Raw genomic sequence first — 19,854 nt, 5'->3', positions numbered from 1 at the left:
AGTAGGAGGACTGTAGGTATAAATTTAATTTAGTATCACATTGACAAGCCTAATTAATAGTATAAATATAGATATATATTTTTGTCGAAAATTATTTATATTCATTCATTTCAGCCGTAAAATTTATATTTCAGATCTATTTCCCTAGAAGGAAAATTTATCTTTTGCTTATGACCAAAAATATTTTTCTTAAATCTAAACAAATGTTTAATTTTGTTTTTTTTTTTAAAAAATCAGTTATACTCGATAAGCATATAATGAACAATGTTGCAAAAAAAAAAAAAAAAAGAAAAAGAAAGTAAAATATTAATGTAGCTCCCAAATAGATATTGAAGTATTGTTATTTATTTAATTGAAAAATAGAAAATTTCCGAATTGTCAGCCCCTACTAAAATGCGCTGTCGCAATCTAAATGTGTCAATTCATATTATCGACAATTTATTTGCACTCACTCACTCACGTCTCTTTCTGAAACAAATTATAATAATAATATCCACCTATATCAATTATTTCTCTGTTTCCAAACTGTCTTTTCATTCCCATCCCATTACATATGTTTTCCCCAAGTTTAATTAAATTAAATATATTTATCTATATATTTTAAAAATATGTATGTATGTATGTATGTATGTATGTATGTAAATGAGAGATTAAATTTTTGGGCTCTGATGTAGATTATGTAAAATCAATTTCTATGTTTCTCGAACAAGTTGTAAATGTAGACCTTAGTCCATATAATTTGACTTTTGGAAATGCCCCATTATTCTTTTCATTTCTTTGGAGATGACGTTAATTAAATAAAGGGCTTATTTTTTTGTGGTCCGGATATTTTAAAATTTAATATATATAATTATTTAAAACATTTTCACTCGCATATTTCAATATAATATGTTTGTTTAATTCTTGAAATTGACAAGTGGCACGAGTTACCTGAAATTGTTTACTACCTCGAGTGGAAAGTCACGGTCTTTTACGACTTGTTTGAGTAACAAAATTTTCCACATATACTTGATGGGAAAATAAGAGCTGCTAAATCATTTATATATATGATCGAGGTACAGAAGTTTATGTCAACGCTAATGATTGGAAGGTGATAAAATATGATGATTATTTACGAGAACCATATTTTGACGGCAAAAATTTGAATGAGATGGTCTAGACAGATGTCTTATTTGAATCATCTATAAAAAAATATTACTTTTTATTCCAATAGTATTACTTTTTATTGTGAATATCGGTAGGCTTGACCCGTCTCATAGATAAAGATTCGTGAGACCGTCTCATAAGAGACCTGCTCTATTTTGACATTTGCGATTATTATAAAATTCATCATCATTTATTGTCAAGTTTCTATATATATTGTAACAACCTAATGTGTTTATAATATTAAGAAGTGTAAATAAGGGTTTTTTTTTAAAAAAAAACAAAACTAAACAAGGATATTTCAGTTTGAGAACATTGCAACATTTGATTAAAGAAAAAATATTATTTTTTATGTTATTATATAAAATAATAATAATAAAAAATATATATTTATCTAAATTTAAAATCTAAAGAATATATATACATATAATCAAATATAATTATATATACATAATTTTAAAAAATAAATAAATCAATATGAAGTCTAATATTAATAAAATATTATTTTTAATAAATTTCAAAATCAAAATATTCATATATAATAACAAAAAAATAAAATTCTAAATATTAAAATAAATTTTTAAAAGAAAAAATCAATTTTTTGTTAAAAAAATTAATATGTGTTGATCGGTCGGACCGGTTCTTGAGTGGTTAAAAGGTTTTTAAACACTTTTTGGACCAAATCCGTGCCGTTTATCGGTTGAACCTGTCGATGTTTTGAAAACACTTGTATATATTTTGCGTGGTTTCCTCTATTCAAGAGGGGACGATGGGAAAATTGAGGAACACTCGTTAATAAATATGAGTGTCACTATCTCCAAAAATTTGTAAGGTTGAGAATAATCCGTCTGCAGCGCTTATAAATATGAAATTATAATTTGTTATTATAATTTTTAATAATTAATTTAATTTGAAAGAAAAGGAAAGGAAACGAAGGAAAATAAGATAAATATTTATAAATATGTAAGATTAAGTAATCTGTACAAAAGAAAGGAAAGTGAAAGTGACCAAAATGAAAGTTACAGAGAAATTTATAGAATATATATATATATATATATATGTATATATTGTGGCTATCGTATTATAAGATTTTTTGTGTTAAATTAAATAGCTGAATCACGCTTGTGCCACTGAATTTTATTCGACGCATAAATTAAACTATGGAGGATAAAATTTATTTAATAGCGTATTTGGTTTAGGCTTTTGGGCACGTGAAAGGTGAGATGCTTAACGCACTAGATGGCCATTTGAGTACTCAAATCTAAACATTTGACTTTTAATTATATTTTATTAAATGTGCTTTTATGACAATTATCATATGAATTTCTCTGAAATCTGAAAATTATTACCTTAAAATATTACTTTATCTTTATCTTTGTCCTATTAAATCATGTGTTACGTTTGCCTATTAGTTTAAACCTATAAATCTAGCACATTTGCTGTCACACTTTCGAAACTATACAATATACAAATTACGTTTCACGTACTTTCGAAATAATTTTAAAATGAAACCCATATATTCGTATCAGATAAGATATATTATTATTTTATGAATTTTATGAATGATTGACGTATCTTAGTTGGGACAAGAAGATTTTTATAATCGAGTCTCAAACCCGAGAACTGATTTTGATTGTGTTTATTTTGAGATCTTGATAGTTATATTATTTTATTGTTTTTTGTTAATAAATGAGAAGGCTTGAATTTAAACGAGTGAATTTCTAAGAATGCTACAATTGAATATTTTTTATTTTTTAAATAAAATTTTGTATATGATTACCTTGCTAATCTCAATTATTCCCCATGGCTTCACGCATGTTAAGGGTTTATTCTATCCCACATGTAGGGGACACTACCCTCATGATAGAATTAACAGCCCAAATTTAGCCACACATACATAGAATCCACTAATTTTTTTAAAATCACATATATGGTGTGAATCTTGTTCATCCAAACCATACGAGGGCAGTGCCCAGCATGTAGCATCGAAGCTACCCATGTTAGGTGACAGGTCGGTCTTGGATTGTAAGATATTCAAATTGTAGATGCAATTTAGGTAAGCCATTATTTTATAGTGTATATTTTTTAAAACTCTATTGACACAAAATAAATCTACTGAATTTTTTCTTTTATTTTATACCGGTACCGATAACGATATAAAAAAATTCGGTATATACGGTATTGAAATTTACGATATACTGTTAAATTCGATATATATTGTATGTTACGATATATCGAAATATTCAATATTTTTTCAACATCTAATTAAAGAAGTATTTGAAATTAGAACACTTTATAGTTTATATTATATTATATTATTTACCCTTTTTTTTTATATCGTCCCACAAGCAATTAACTTTGTTTTCAACCACAAAAAAACACAAAAAAAGGTGATACAACCTCTCTCTAAAGTATATATATACAACTTTCTTTCCATTAAAAATACAATTTCATTTTGTGTTTTCTCCATCAAATTTTATTTTCGAATATTTATTTTATTACATTTTATTTTCTAAACGAAGTATAATTTTGCATACAAAGATATAATACGTTTTAGAATTAAAATTAATTAACATGTAACATAATAAAACTTATTAAATATGTAAAATAAGAATTTTATATTATAATTTAATATTTAAATTCGTGACTATTAGCATATGACAAAAATTTGTGTGAGACGATATCACGAATCCTATTCTGTGATATACATATTTTATTTGGGTTATCTATGAAAAATTATTATTTTTTATATTAAAATATTATTTTTTATTATAAATATTGATAGAATTGAAAAAAATGTGTGAAATAATCTTATAATAGACCAACTCTTTGCATAGATAGATTATCCCGTGAAGCCAGACTTAAATGGGCGTGGAGTCAGCACCATCGATCGATATACGAGAGAGAGTACCGTTGGTCATAATAATCAGAGGCTATCTGCATTCGGCGCCAGGTTAGGCCCCCAAACTGAGAGTAAATTCTACCCTTTCCGCTTTGGGGCTCCGATTTGTGGTCCTATGTTCATTCTTTACACTTCGAATCAGGTGTCTGAAATGTTACGTGGGTGGTGATGTTTGTTGATTTTACCATTCACGTGTTGCTTCTGTAAATTTTACCTCGAAGAACGAAGATGATGGATTAAAGGTCGAGTTTTTCTTTATTTTTTTTAGTTTAGCGTAAAGATTTTGAATTGGAAGCTATTAATATTCTTTTTCTCCAATCCAGTCAGGCAAAGCTTTGGGTGTTTTTCTTTTTCCTTTTTTGGGTTGGGTGAAAGATCAGGATCAGTTTTTGTTCGGGCTAAAATGTAGCATGTAAGTGTTTAAAAGAAACATTTTTTTACTGAAGATTTCAGTAATTGATGAAGAATTCGTGGTTTAGTACGGCTAACTTCAATATTGATTTAGAAGTGATTTGATCCACTCATGTGTGCCCCATGTGGAGGAACTTCTTTTGTGGGAATCTTCCTTTATGCTTTTTCATATTCTTCTTTATTCTTTCCTGTTAGATATGATGAAAGGTTTTTGGCACTAAGTTTACTTCTAGTTTCCCAATTCCGAGTATATAAATTGCTGATTTCTCTGTTTTAAATTTTAACCTCAATTTTAAGATAACACATAATTTTGCGCTTCAAATACAGAAAGAATTATAAAGAGGAATTAGTGGATGTCACTACTTTCTATAAATGTCATTTCGTAGCCTAGCTCGGGACTTAAGGGATAGTATTGGAAGCTTATCGCGACGGGGTTTTGAGGTGCGGCTTGCTAGTCATCACCGTGGTAAGTCTCATGGTGCAGTTCATGAGCTACATGACCAGCCTATAGTCATACAGAGCAGTTGCTGGGCTGGTCTTCCTCCAGAGTTACTTCGTGACGTGATTAAGAGGTTGGAGGAGAACGAAAGTACCTGGCCTGGTCGGAAACATGTCGTTGCCTGTGCAGCTGTCTGCAGATCATGGAGGCAGATGTGCCTGGAAATTGTTCAGAGTCCGGAGCTTTGTGGAAAACTGACCTTTCCCGTGTCTCTCAAACAAGTAAATTTTTTTTTTTTTGAGAGGCTGATAGGCTAGACTTTTATATTCTGAAGCCATCATTATTTGTTTCCCTTTGGCAGCCTGGCCCGCGAGATGGAATTGTCCAGTGTTTTATTAAGAGAGACAAGCTGAATTTGAATTATCATCTGTTCCTTTGCCTAAGCCCTGGCAAGTTTTTCTCATTGATTATTTAGTATTCTGTTGTTCGGTCTGTTAAGTTCTTGGACTAAGTTTGTTGTTGACCTTGTCATCTGCCAAGATGAAAAGTTATTTTATTATCTTTTGAATGGTTTTTTTTGCCGGTTGTGTTTAGATTGAACCTTTTTTCATTTGAGGAGTAAATTGAGAATATTGAAAATTATTTCTTTACTTTGAAGTACCTTGTTTTGGTTGAAGAAACAACTTTTTTAATTTGAAATATTTAATTTGGTAAGCCGCGTGTTTGAATGGTTACACAATTTAAATATTCGAATTGCATTGCGACCACAGGTATAGGTTTTGGTAAAGTGGTAAAGTTGAAACTTTCTCTAACAATTAGAGTGGATTTGAATTAAAGATTTAAAATCAATTTTCTTTAAAATGCAACCAAAGATAATATATGATGGAACAGAATGTTATAAAATGAAAAGCGACATGCAGTAGCTCAGGCGGGTGGTTAAAATGGATTAAGCTGAAATGCTCTTGATTAATGCTTCACCTTCTTTGAATTTTTTTTTTCCGAACTTAATAATAAATTAGTATGCTATTTCTTTTTCAGCTTTACTTGTAGAGAATGGTAAATTTCTTCTTTCTGCAAAACGGAATCGCAAAACAACTTGTACAGAGTATGTAATCTCAATGGATGCTGATAAAACATCAAGGTCAAGTCACAGTTACATTGGAAAACTTAGGTGAGCCTGTTTCCTATTTCTACTTCCGCATGTCAGATTTTTGACTTTCTCAAGTATTCAATTGGTCGAAAAATTTAGGCTGTTGAGAAAGGGATTCAGTTAGGATAATTGCTCTTTGAGTTATGCATATCTTTTGCATTTTTATTTGTGATTGAAATCAAATTATCTCGTGCTCTGAAGCATGGAAATGTATGAAGACAAATCTTTATTCTGATTGGCTTGCACTTAATCATAGGCCTTACTGTATTTCAATATCCCAAAGTGCACTGCTGCAATTTCTTTCTTTGTTAGGTGGTTGGGATCCTATTATTAGTCGTTGAACTGATTTGTCTGTTTTTCCTTTTGAAATCAGGTCAAATTTTCTTGGTACCAAATTCATAATATGTGATATGCGGCCGCCATACAACAGCTCCAGTATTCCCGCTTCTGGTAATACCAGCCGTAGGTTCTACTCTAAAAAAGTTTCTCCAAAAGTCCCCAGTGGAAGTCACAATATTGCTCAAATCACATACGAACTTAATGTTCTAGGCACTCGTGGCCCACGTAAAATGCAATGTGTCATGCACTCCATCCCTGTTTCCGCACTCGAGCTTGGTGCAACTGTCCCTGGTCAACCCGAACTCTTTACCCGATCTCTTGATGATTCATTCAGGGGTATATCCTTTTCAGAATCTATTGTTAGCTCAACAGAATTTGGCAGTGCCAGGTTTTCAGACATGGTCATCAGTTCACACGAGGACAGGGATGCCACAAAAGAAAGACCATTGGTTCTGAAGAACAAACCGCCGAGGTGGCATGAACAGTTGCAGTGTTGGTGCCTCAATTTCCGAGGGCGGGTGACTGTTGCTTCTGTCAAGAATTTCCAGCTTATCGCTGCCTCTCAGCCTGCTGCTGGTGCACCTACACCATCTCAACCGACCCAATCTGATCATGATAAGGTCATTTTGCAATTCGGTAAGGTTGGTAAGGATATGTTCACCATGGATTATCGGTACCCTTTATCTGCGTTTCAGGCCTTTGCCATCTGTTTAAGCAGCTTCGACACCAAACTGGCATGTGAATAAAAGTAGCAGAATTTCATCTTTCTTGAATGCACAAACACTCTAGCGATTATGTTTACATATGGATCTTCTGTTTTGAATTGTTGAATTTTTTTCATGTACCTTGTGTAAGATTATGATGATGTATTTACTTGTGTTGAATATGTATTAATCGGGCATTTATGTGGATCGCTTGTGGGGTGCATGCATGATATAAGCTGGATTCCCAAGTGGCGGCAAATTCCAGCATAAGAGCTAGCTGTCCGAGTTATTGGAAAATAATTTGATAATTTATGTGTATTTTTTGAAACCACGAGTTTTGCTGCTTCCTCATGTCCAAGCCAGTCGACCACCTTATCCCTCTTTTCTCATTTTGCCCCCCTCTTTTCTGAATTCATGGACATCCCCTTGCTCTAATTATTATTGTAGTACTGTCTGGTTGGAGATTATATGCGAGCAGGGGTTAGCAGTCCTGCCCCTCAAGCAACCACGGTTTGGTCAGTCATCACATTTTGTCTCGTACTCGATTGAGTAGAGAACAGATATGATCCAAATAGAGTTGGCTAATTGTGGCGATCGCTACACCATAAGGACCACACATCCATTTGGATGTTAGGTTTGTGGTATGGTTCAATTGCATTGTCGACGTCTGTAGATGATAATTCAAAAATAATATAATTTTAAACAGCCATGACAAAATCTATTGCCAAAAATCTTTTGGTGATACTTCTCATTGAAACGAGGCAAAAAAAAAAAAAAATAAATAAATAAGAAGAAGAAAGTTTTGGTTTTATTAGTTTAAAATGACATGTTGCACTTTCAATAACCTTAATTTGGTAGCAACTTCGTGTTTGGATGTTAGAAAAAAACATGGCAGCGTGAACACACAGTAGGTTCTGGCTTCAACTCTGTGTTTCCACAAATGTGTGAAATTAGTCAAATGTTTTTGTAATTGAAGTTTCTTTGTATCTAATCACAAATGAAATATTTGGATATTTGAGAACGGCGTCGATTAACCGAATTTCCCATTTCTCTCAACCTCAAATGTACGTGTTTGGGAGGAAACTTTCAAAAGATTTTATATATAAAAAAAATGAAAATATGACTGGTTATGAAAAAGTTGTCTCCGTAAGACTTCTCATATTTCTTTTTCACAAATCTGAGAATTTTCTTTCCCAACCTTTTCAAATTTATGATTCGTCGATGATGATGAATTATTCCGTCTTTGCCAATATTGGACATTTACCGACTGTCAGATCTCTAGGAATTAAGACATATATCCTGCCGCCCTGACTAGGCTAAACAATCTACACATAATCCTCAATCATCATGAAAGATTTTGCTGTACGTTTACAATTATGAGAAGTTAATTCAAAAAAAAATAACAAATAAAAAGGAAACGACATTTACCATCCGAACACATGTATAAGTTAAGAAGCATCTTTCGACGCCACAAACAACTCAAACTGAAGATTCGATCGTCGTCTCGGAAGAGGAATTGAAGATGACTCCATGTTGATTGACAGATACTGAGAAGTGAGCACTGCTAGGCATTTTCAACTCACTCAAACGCCGTGCTATATATGCTTATATATAATAATAATAATAATATATCTTGTAATTTGGCCACTCCCATGCTCAAGAAGACAAAATTAATTTGTAACCCTGAAAAATAAAGTTTGAGAATGATGGGAAACGAAGATTTGACATGTGTTGACGAATGATCGAACTTTGTGTCCTAAATTTGATAACTAAGGTTGTCATCATGACCTCAGATTCGAGCTTTTCTGCGTGTCTTAGAGTTGATTGGTCAATTTTGATAAAAGTAAATCAAAATCAAAGCGGTGTTGATTACTGTTATCTGATAATTAACCACAGGATTTACCACTTTAAAAATGGGATCTAATTAATCAAACCTAGCGTGCTTCACTTATTCATGGAGTGTTTTCGTCCATTTTAGCATTTGAATAATTAACACATGATGTTCATTAACATGTAATAGGACGTATGATCTAATTATGTTTGGATTTTTCCCTATTGATTAATTATTAGTTATGAAACTTAATTTTAATTAATTTCATGTTTGATAATATTTTAAGCATAAATTTGTATTCCGTAAATGGGGTTCGTGTAGTTGAGGGTAGAGGGCCCCCCTGAAGGGTCAAATCTTATATATATAATTAATGAAGCATTATTAGCTTAACTTTATGTATATGTTGATGATGAAGATGATAAGAAATGTGGAATTATGAACATAAAATATCGAAGGTGGGAGCATGAGATTGAAGATAATGGAGCCCAAGTTTCTAAACCATACAATTGGCCGGTTAACAATGGATTTAGAGATATCAATGGTCTGGATCGACAACAGACCTGTCCCGTGTGGGACAGATTTGAGCACATTAAACGAGTATGAGACGGATAATGGGTCTTATAAAACACGTCTCAAGTCCATTTCATTGTAACATATATAATTTATAATGCATATATATATATACACCTTTTATGCAATAAAAAGATGATTGACATTAGCTTTAGTTTCTTGTGTAGCAAATTCAAAAATCCATCATCTTCTTTGAAATTTTTGGACGTGTATAGATTTTATTTATGAAATTCAATATTTCTTTCTTTTAATACCTTATATCTCACGATTTATTGATTTCTCATTAACTTGGTGTTATAGTACGGAAAAATCATCCTTATAAAAAAAAACTCCATGACGATAAATTCAGTAATAAAATGTATCCAAATTAAACTATAGGATTTTTTCTGATCTTATCTAAGTTTTTTATTAAAAAATTTATTGTATTACATTGTAAATTTTAAAATACATATTAATAATTTTTTAAATAAATATTTGGTAATTATCAGAGTCATCCCTAAAGTTTTTAATTCTAAAATAATCTTCAAAATTTTTAAATAAAACATTTAATTTAATACGGAAATACAATCGCCTTAAAATAATAATGCATGAGATAACAATGAAATTAAATTAAATACATTTTTATGATATTAAATTGAGAAAGAAATAGATAAGTATTTTATCTGCACTATTATAAAAAAAAACAACTGGCTAAATGTATCCAAACCCCTTTTAAAATCCTAATTATCACAAAGTCCTCAATGAAAAAGTAGTAGACTCATATGTGCTTGAAATTTTATAATAAAAAGTAGTAGACTCATCTGTGAGACGGATCAATCCTACCGATATACATAATAAAAAGTAGGCAAAAACTTGTGTGAGACGGTCTCACGGATCGTATTTTGTGAGACAAATATCTTATTTGAGTCATCCATGAAAAATTATTACTTTTTATGCTAAGAATATTACTTTTTATGCTGAATATCGGTAGGGTTGACCCGTCTCACAGATAAAGATTCGTGAGACCGTCTCACATGAGACCTACTCTAAAAAATAATACTTTTAGCATAAAAAGTAATATTTTTTCATGGACGACCTAAATAAGAGATCCGTCTCACAAAATACGACCGTGAGACCGTCTTACACAAGTTTTTGCCTTTAAAATATATTTAATTATTAAATAATTTTTATAGCTTTAATATAAAATAATTAAATATACACCCCCGACTTTAGAGACCAAGGTGGCAATTTTTCACGGAAACCCTAATCGAAAACAAAATTGTAATGAGATTCACATTAACACGATAACCAAACAACGGCGTAAAGGGCTCCAAATGGAAGAATGGTAGGATATGCAACATTGAGTGATGGTGTTTTTCATGGCTACCAAGCATAAATCGGATGTTGAACATGCACAGAAAAGGAAAATGGGAAATTCGAATTCGCAGTGTGCCCATATATTTTTTTTAAGTAAAAAACAAGAAATCTCTTTCTATCTTATAAAGAATTTGGCCAACGATCAAAATAATCCCCACGATCTGCATGCTTCGTTTGCTCGAACAACCCATTTAATTTCGGATCGAATGTGGTTCATACCAAATTTGAATCATAAATTTTTTACTAATATCTAAGGAAAATGGATGCAATAAATGATACTTACACTGAACGAGCTTGATATAACTTAGCATAGTACTGTTTTAAAAGTTGAATATAAAACCTGAATTAAAAATTATAAAAATTTAATTGAATCTACTTTTTGAGTATTTCTCGAAAAATTAGATAATTTATACATATTGAATATAAAATTTCAACTAAAAAAATTATTTAAGGTCAGAGAAAAAGCCAATTAAATGTTAAATCGATCCCTACAAAAGTTTCCAAAGTAAAATGTATGACATCTTCTCATTTTTTTGCACATCGAACTGTGATGGATACAAGATAGAATATGTAACGCCTATGAAATTTAAATGATCATCTAGTCCACATGATAAATAAAATATTTAAAATAAGTATTTTATTTTATTTTATTTTATTTGTCTAAGTAATTATGCTAAGCTTTCAGAAAGTTGGAAGATATGAGTATCTGTATCATGCATTGATGGAATTAGACCTTGAAAAATATTGATGAAGATATGGAGGTCCAGAGTTAGTAAATGTCAAAATGAAGGAGCACTTACATCCTATTTATTTTGATTTTTGTAGGACCGAGTGCTTACCGTTTTACTAAAAGCTATAGCTAGTGGTAATGATGCAACTCAAATCTTTTAAACCGCACAACAGCTCAAGCACCACGGTTCGATCGCTCTACCAAACAAGGACAATTGTTACACCCAACAATCTCTCTCCCAATAATTGCACTCCTTGCAATCAATGTGAATCGAACCCGTGATCTTGGCTCTGATACCAATTGTAGGACCGAGTGCTTACCGTTTTACCAAAAGCTATAGCTGATGGTAATGGTGCAACTCAAATCTTTTAAACCGCACAGCGGCTCAAGTACCACGGTTCGATCGCTCTACCAAGCAACGACAATTATTGCACCCAACAATTTTGTTCTATTTCTTTTGCTTAAAATAATGGTGAATATTATTGAACTGCAATCTGTCATGAAATCATTACCGAAATCCATTGTTTCGGGTATAGTTAGTTCTATCATTGATTCCTTAAATGGATAATTCAAGAGTCCTTACACGATCTAATTAGATAAAATACTTTCAGATTATCAGGTAATATGTGTTAATGAACTTTATCTCTAATGTTCTTGACTAGATTTCAAGTCTTTCTTTTATTAACTGAAGTTTTACTATGTAGTTTGAACAACATATTGTAGTTTTACTTTTTCCACCAAACGTGGCTTCTTTTTCTACAGATACTAGAAGCTATCGCTGTACAAAAATACTAGCCGCAATGCACGTACGTACTTAAATCTTTTCAACTGAAAACTTCGTGAAACTTAAATCTTCTAGGCTCGTGGGTCTTGAAGTCATTTTCAGCATTTTATATATGAATAACGGATTTAAGAAACTTGATATTTATATTGGATCCCTTGATAAATTAGGGTTTTGAGTTTTAGGAACAATGTTATTGTGGTGGATAATTTATTTTAAGCATTTTAAAATATCTTTTGATACAATTTAAACTACTGAGATATTATATTATTTTTCTAAAAAATTATTCTATCTAATAATATTGAAAAATTTAAAATTTTTTTTTATGGTAAATAAATTAGAGCATGATCAATGAATAATGGATTACGGAATTTGATATTTGTATTTGATTCCCTTAATAAAGTAGGAGTCTTTTGAGTTTTAGGAACAATGTTAATATGGTGGATCATTAGTGTAGGCCTTTTAATTATCTTTTGATAGAATTTAAACAATTAGATACTAAATTAAATTTTAAAAAAATATTAATCTATCTACTAAATATCAAAAATTTAGTACAGTATCTCTTATGAAATGGTAAATATATTGGAGCATGATCAATGATTGGTCAGACAATTATTATTATTATTTTTTTGTAATTTAGTTATGATTATCCACGCTAAACATTTATAATTTTTTTTAATAGTTTCCACACACACTACACATTAATTGATGTTTTGTAAAACGACTTCGGCAATGGAGAATATCCGATCGTAATAGACGCCAATCGCTGAGTACTGAAGAAGAAAGATCCAGCTACTTGGCTCACCTTCGGCAATGGAGAATATCCGATCGTAATAGACGCCAATCGCTGAGTACTGAAGAAGAAAGATCCAGCTACTTGGCTCACCTTCGAGAATATTACCAGAGAAGTAGACACCCTAATCTTATCTCATCAACAACGGATGCTTCTGATGGATCCAATAATAATTTTTGTTGATCTGTCAAGTTTTTTTCCCCTGATTTCTGCTGCTTGGAGTGATGTCTTGGTTCAAGATATATTGGATTTGTTATGTTGAACTATGATTTTGCTTGCACATTTCAAGCAGCGACTTTTTCCTGGTGGAATGGATTTGAAGGTGTTATACAACGATGTTTTCCCGACGGAATGTTCAAGTGTGTATTTGGTTATTCAAAATTCATACATTAGATCATTATTTTATACATGTAATGTGTGTGCGTCGTCGACTAGTGTCATGAGTATTGACGGTTACCACATATTATTATTGTAAAAAAGAATGAATAAGATACAGAAAATAAATTTTGTTCTAATTTAATATTTTAAAACAGGTTGATTTAATTTTTATTTTTCATTTAAGATCTAATATGTTTTTTTTTTTTTTCTGGAAAAAATTTAAATTGAACTCACTAGTGTAATCTATTTTGGTCTTACTACTTAAAATTTTACTCACTTAAGTAATAGGTTTTGTAAAATGTCATTTCTTGCAAAATCATTATTTATGAATTTAATGATCATATAGTTTGTGAAAAACAGTTATTAGTGTACGAGAACTTCTCAACACACACACACACACACATATATTGAGTAGGTCTTTTGTGAGATGATCTTACGAATATTTATCTGTGAGACGGTCAACCATACTGATATTCACAGTAAAAAGTAATACTTTTAACATAAAAATAGTACTTTTTCATGGATGACCTAAATAAGATATCTGTTTCACAAAATACGACTCGTGAGACCGTCTCACACAAGTTTTTGTCATATATATATACACACAGACACATTTAAATTGCCCACATACTTGTGCGAGACGGTTTCACTTATCGTATTTTGTGAGACGAATATCTTATTTGGATCATTCATAAAAAAATAAAAAAAATATTACTTTTTATGCTAAGAGTATTACTTTTTATTGTGAATATTGATAGGGTTGACCCATCTTACTGATAAAGATTCGTGAGACCGTCTCACAAGAGACCTACTCATAAATAAAATAGTTCAATCTATATATTTTTAGAAAAATTAAGTGGAGTGTATTCAATTCAGAGTTTTGATGATTTTTAATGACTTTTTCAAATGATAGACTTTTTATAAAATCTCACAGATTTATGTGGATTCATGTAGATTTTTTTACAAGATTTTTATAGAATTTTATGAAATTTTTTTATAGAATATAAAAAATTTGTACTTAATTATAACATATTATTTTTTATTAATTTCTTTGAACCAATAATTAATTAACATATATAACATATTCAGTTTAAAATATTTTTTCAATATTTATATTAATAAATGAATTTACTTATTTAAAAGTAAAATAATTTAATCCTTACATGTATATATGTGATTTTGTATGCATGCTTGTACATTTTTTAAAATACATCAATTGATTAATCTGTAACTTTGTTTTTAAATTGATAATATACATGTGAAAAGAATATTTGTTTGGATATAATTTTGTATAAAAATACATAGTTTACATATTAATTGAAATTGAAAATGCTAAAAAGAATTTAAAAAAGCATGGTTATTGCGAGGCTATTCAATTATTAAGAATTAAACGATATTTTTTTTTATCATCTTTTATTATTATTGCATATTACATTAATTTGTATAAATCATAAATTAAAAATCACAAAATCAATTATGGAATTCAAATTTCCTATGATATTAAAATAAAAAATTATTAAATGAACAATCAGCCAATAAATGCAAGTTTTTTTAAAAAAAGATGAATATATATATATAGAGAGATACGTTTCAAAATTTGAGAGAGTGGTAGAGATAGATGAGAGGAGAGAAGATAAGAAAAGAGATGATGTGAAGCGTTAGAGAGAAAAATAAATAACTTGTGTATGAGTTAGAATTTTTAAAAATCCATCCAAATCTTTGGGTTGAACCAAATACAATTTTTGACAATTTATATTTGTAACTTATGTTTTAATGTTTGTATGTTGATGATATTCATGAAGTTATTAAAAGTCTATCGAAAATTTGAATATCTATAGACTTTTATAGAGTTTTTAAAAGTCAATTTTGAATATCACTTGACTTTTTAAAACTCTATGAAAGATTGAAAGTCTATTTTGAATACCACTGGACTTCTATAGAGTATGTAAAAATCTAAATTAAATACATCTGGACTTTTAAAATCTACAAAAATCATTAAAAATCAATAAATATCCTAATTTGAATATACCCCTAAATGCTTTTAAATTGTAAGTTGTTACCAAAGAAAAAAGAATATTTTATTCTCGGGCTTTTACCATAAACATATATAGGGATTGGAATTTGATACAAAGAAATCTTCACTTTGGTGTCCTTGTTTAGGGTTCTAGAATAGTAATAAATCCCTTTTCTTCCTGACGAGAGATCGAAGAAAAAACCTAAAGAGCTCTTGCATCACACAGAAACCTTGAGAATCTTGCATCTAGATTTCAAGACTCGAGTTTTACTTTAATTTTCCTCAGAAATATATAATTCTCCTGTGGTTGCGAAACAATTCATGAGCCATGGTAATCCATGTTCCTTATTTTCTCTCTCTGAATCTTGAGGCTGCGTTTGGAAGAATGAATTTTTTAAATATTTTTTTGTTGTTTAAAGAACTAAAACCCTAAAGTTCAAATCCGTTATATAGTATTTTTTTTTGAGAGACATTATATAGTATTTCATATTAAAAAAAAAAATGTAGATTGAAGATTTGATCTTTTGAACCCTTAGTTTCTCTCGTGATGCATTCTGTGTTTGCGTTGGAATTTGGTGTTTAGGATAGTTTTTTGTTTTTTTTCATTGGCCCCTATTCTCCTCTGATCTTGCGTCTGGATTTTGCAATTCAGGGGAACCAAACCTGTGTATCTTATGGTTGAATTTTCTGTAGGTGAGAATTCACTCGTTGTAAATAATTTAATGTAGCAGGACAAGTTCCCTAGAGATGCAAAGGAGTGTAATTTTGTGAAACTTTTCAAGCTTGAAATTGACCTCGTTTAAGATTATGCACTTTCTTATTTGATTGCTATCAGTGACTTTGTATTTTGTACTCTGTAACCAGTGGTGATATGTATGCAACATGATCAACAGAATAAAGTGTCCAGTAAAGAAATCGATATTGCATGACCAAGGGCTTAATATTTTTCTGGGATTAATTTGTTGTAGCTAATGTCTAATAAGGTTGCACTGGATGTGCACTGCAGCGAAAATATTCGAATAATGAGAAAAATAGTATGAGAAGTTTAAGATTTCAGGGTCTTGAATCCTTTAAAAATGAACGTTTCAAATTATTATTAGCGATGTCATTTGGCTTGACTGCTTGTATGAACGAAATGTTAAATGGAAAGAAGATGTATGACAGTGAAATATCGCATCACTTTTTTAAAAGCACATGAATTTTTTGACAGTTGGATAAGGTGCTGGATACATGAAATTTTGGATTCTGAATTCTCTAAGCATCGACTGGATATCTTGCTTTTCTCTGTTGCTGGGATTATGTGATTGTGCTTCATAGTAACTGCTGCACCTATCAATCATGCAGGAGACAATATGTTTGCAGTGTGGCAATAAAGGATAAGCGATGTCATTTGGCTTGACTGCTTGTATGAACGAAATGTTAAATGGAAAGGAGATGTATGACAGTGAAATATCGCATCACTTTTTTTAAAAGCACGTGAATTTTTTGACAGTTGGATAGGGTGCTGGATACATGAACTTTTGGATTCTGAATTCTCTAAGCATCGACTGGATATCTTGCTTTTCTCTGTTGCTGGGATTATGTGATTGTGCTTCATAGTAACTGCTGCACCTATCAATCATGCAGGAGACAATATGTTTGCAGTGTGGCAATAAAGGATATGACAATGCTTTTGTATTTTGTGTCAAATGTGTGTCTTATGCTGTCCATCGGTAAGCTATGATTACTGATCTTATGTGTTCTTTTGAGTCCCTGCAATATCCTGCTTTTGCCTCTTGGAATTGGAACTTGTTACGTTTCTTTATCTCTGTCCTAATTTTATTGAATCTATTTATCATCAACTAGCACTTTTACAATAAAGAAACTCCGCGGATGCACGAAAGTGTGGCTTTAAATTCTATTGAGGATTTATTAGTGATTTATAGCCCAATTTAACTCATGCACTTTCTGTTCTTGTTCTTTTTTTGAGGTCTATTTCGTTTCTGGACCCTCACTTTTTTCATGCTGTGATATGCTTAGTGTGTGTATGTGTATTTTTTTCAGATATTGTTTGGATGTAATACCAGAAGATTTTGATGAATTTGTTCATTGGGTTTGTGATGACTGCGAAGCAAAACAACAGTCCCAGATGGTTTCTCCTCGGAAAAAAATCGAGAAAGATGATATATTATCAATTGAGACCAAGGAACATTTCTATGAGGATCTACCTCAGCATTTATATTATGCTTATACAAAGCTCGACTTTGTTGAGTGTCCCAAAGCAGCCAATGACGTTCTCGAGAAAGTCATAGGGTTGAACAATAAGGAAAATGAAAAAATCGAGCAGAACTCCCAACAGCTTGAGCAGGGAGAGAATCGGTATAATAAGAGGCAACAAGAGAAGTTATCATATTTTATTCCCCTGAAAGCGAACATGAAGAAAAAGAGAAGTAAGCTTAAGAAATCTACTATGAAGAAAGACAACAGTAACTCCTCCAAGAAACCTTGTATGGAAAGCGAAAAGGCAGACGTTGGCATGCCTATTAAATTGGCAAGTGATGATCCTATACTTTGTGAAGTGAAGGAAAATAAAATTTCTGAGCTTGGGATTATGGAGACTCCTATGTTATCGTGCAACATATCTTCCAAAAGTTCAAAGACGAAAACCCTTCTGTCTTCGGAAGCTAATTCGGAGGGGCAAAATGGGGAAAATAACGTAGTCGAATTAGAAAATAATTTAGTTGGCACAAGGACGGAGGGCGGGGTCATCTGCACAAGCAATGACCACAAGGAGAATGGAGGATTAGAAGTTGGAAAAGAGTTTCCTAAAGATACGAATATGCTTGAATGCTCTACATGTGCTGAACCAATAATCATGCCAATTTGGAGGTGAGAAAATTAATAATTACCCATACCAATTCTGTCAACCTATGTATTATGTGGTGGTTTTAGAACACCTGTATATTATGTGTTTACTCTCTGTCTTTCATTTTATATTTCCTAATCGACAGTGGAAGTTTTAACATGTCTGGGAAAAGACACGACATCCTTGATGGACTCAAAGGTCACGTTTCTAGCAAAGCATGCCAGAAAGTGTACGAGGAAATAAGTATGTTTCAACCGGATCTTCACCTGAAATTGCTTCCATACTCTGATGTATGGCCAAAACGTTTCGAGTTATCAGATCCCAATGAAGATGATATCGCTCTCTTTTTCTTTCCGTCTGAGATAAGGTGGGCCGCAGTCTATGCTCTCATTCTTTCTTCTGAAATTTCCGTACTTTTTGACCAATTTAGTTTTACTATTTTCTTATGACAGTGAACCGGCTTATGATCAATTGATTGATGAAATGATGGATAAAGACCTCGCTTTAAAAGGTGTTGTGCAGAATGCGGAGATCTTGATTTTTACTTCCATGGTTTTGCCACTAATGTACTGGAGTAAGTTTGATTCCAATCCTTTTGAAGATCTGTTGATTTTGCAACATATTTTCTCATAGTCACCATGTACAAGACGTAAAACTCAAACAATTTTTGTTTTCAGGATTTAACAAGAAGTATTATCTATGGGGCGTATTTAGGGTGAAGCAACCCCTCATCCATTAGATCCCAATTCACATACAGTGGAGCAGGGGGACGACCTTTCAGCGCATGATGATCTTCCAAACGATACGGATCTGAAGATGAAGACTTGTGAGGCTCGGAGTCGTCTTAGTTTGCTCAGCAACGGTGGCAGTTGTGGCTCAGGCACTGCTTGAGTTATTCTTAGATCTTCTAGTTTTCTAGTCATTGGGCTGCTGCTCATAATATATTTTTATTAATTTTTTTTTTAAAAATGTTCCATTAGCGTCTTTAATTTCAACACTTTAATAAATTTTGTGCTCCTAATATTCATCTTAAGTGTATTTAAATGACTTTTCCTTGATTGATTATACTGTAAATTTCAATTAACACCCACATATTAGACTAAGTATGTGGTTTATTTTCGTGGAGGAGCACATTCTTTCATTACTTTTCCACACATTAATTCCCATCTTCCACCTTTATCGCCGTATGGCTAAAACAAAGCAAACAAATAACTAGTCAAATCGTTTATAAATTCAAGAATATCTAATATCAAAACAATATTTATAAGTCAGAGAATTTTCAAGATTTTTGCAAAAACTCAACAAGGTTTCACCATCAACATATTATAAACTCTCCAAATTAAACAAAAAAAATCAAATGTTTATTCATAATTTTGAAATTGTTCGAATCGATTATAAAGAAAAAATAGTTAGTTCGAAGGATATATATTTTATTTATGAATAGATGTGTAAAAAAAGAATTATTAGG

General features: G+C 31.4%; 2 protein-coding genes across 9 annotated transcripts; both read left to right on the top strand.

Moving 5' to 3' along the window:
• Positions 1-3,968: 3,968 nt before the first annotated feature.
• On the top strand, positions 3,969-7,297 carry LOC142524412 (tubby-like F-box protein 14). Of its 5 annotated transcripts, none has more exons than XM_075628392.1 (7): positions 3,975-4,096; positions 4,188-4,287; positions 4,784-5,176; positions 5,257-5,344; positions 5,934-6,066; positions 6,419-6,495; positions 6,595-7,297. In XM_075628392.1, the coding sequence occupies exons 3-7, from the start codon at positions 4,829-4,831 to the stop codon at positions 7,128-7,130; spliced, it is 1,182 nt and encodes a 393-aa protein (XP_075484507.1). In that variant the 5' UTR covers positions 3,975-4,096; positions 4,188-4,287; positions 4,784-4,828; the 3' UTR covers positions 7,131-7,297. The 5 variants fall into 5 exon arrangements, with proteins under 5 accessions (XP_075484506.1, XP_075484507.1, XP_075484505.1 ...); XM_075628390.1 differs by adding an exon at positions 4,369-4,457 and having other exon boundaries at positions 6,419-7,297; XM_075628388.1 differs by having other exon boundaries at positions 6,419-7,297.
• Positions 7,298-15,644: 8,347 nt separating this feature from the next.
• Positions 15,645-19,430, top strand: LOC142525246 (PHD finger-containing protein 1-like). Of its 4 annotated transcripts, XM_075629471.1 has the most exons (7): positions 15,646-15,872; positions 16,886-16,977; positions 17,168-17,253; positions 17,585-18,409; positions 18,532-18,753; positions 18,839-18,960; positions 19,064-19,430. In XM_075629471.1, the coding sequence occupies exons 4-7, from the start codon at positions 17,670-17,672 to the stop codon at positions 19,123-19,125; spliced, it is 1,146 nt and encodes a 381-aa protein (XP_075485586.1). In that variant the 5' UTR covers positions 15,646-15,872; positions 16,886-16,977; positions 17,168-17,253; positions 17,585-17,669; the 3' UTR covers positions 19,126-19,430. The 4 variants fall into 4 exon arrangements, with proteins under 4 accessions (XP_075485585.1, XP_075485584.1, XP_075485586.1 ...); XM_075629470.1 differs by lacking the exon at positions 16,886-16,977 and having other exon boundaries at positions 15,645-15,872; XM_075629469.1 differs by lacking the exon at positions 16,886-16,977 and having other exon boundaries at positions 15,645-15,872; positions 17,034-17,253.
• Positions 19,431-19,854: the final 424 nt, after the last annotated feature.

The sequence above is a fragment of the Primulina tabacum genome, chromosome 14 (genome assembly GCF_025594145.1).
Source record: "Primulina tabacum isolate GXHZ01 chromosome 14, ASM2559414v2, whole genome shotgun sequence".
NCBI lineage: Eukaryota > Viridiplantae > Streptophyta > Magnoliopsida > Lamiales > Gesneriaceae > Primulina > Primulina tabacum.
This window is presented reverse-complemented; position numbering and strand designations above follow the sequence as displayed.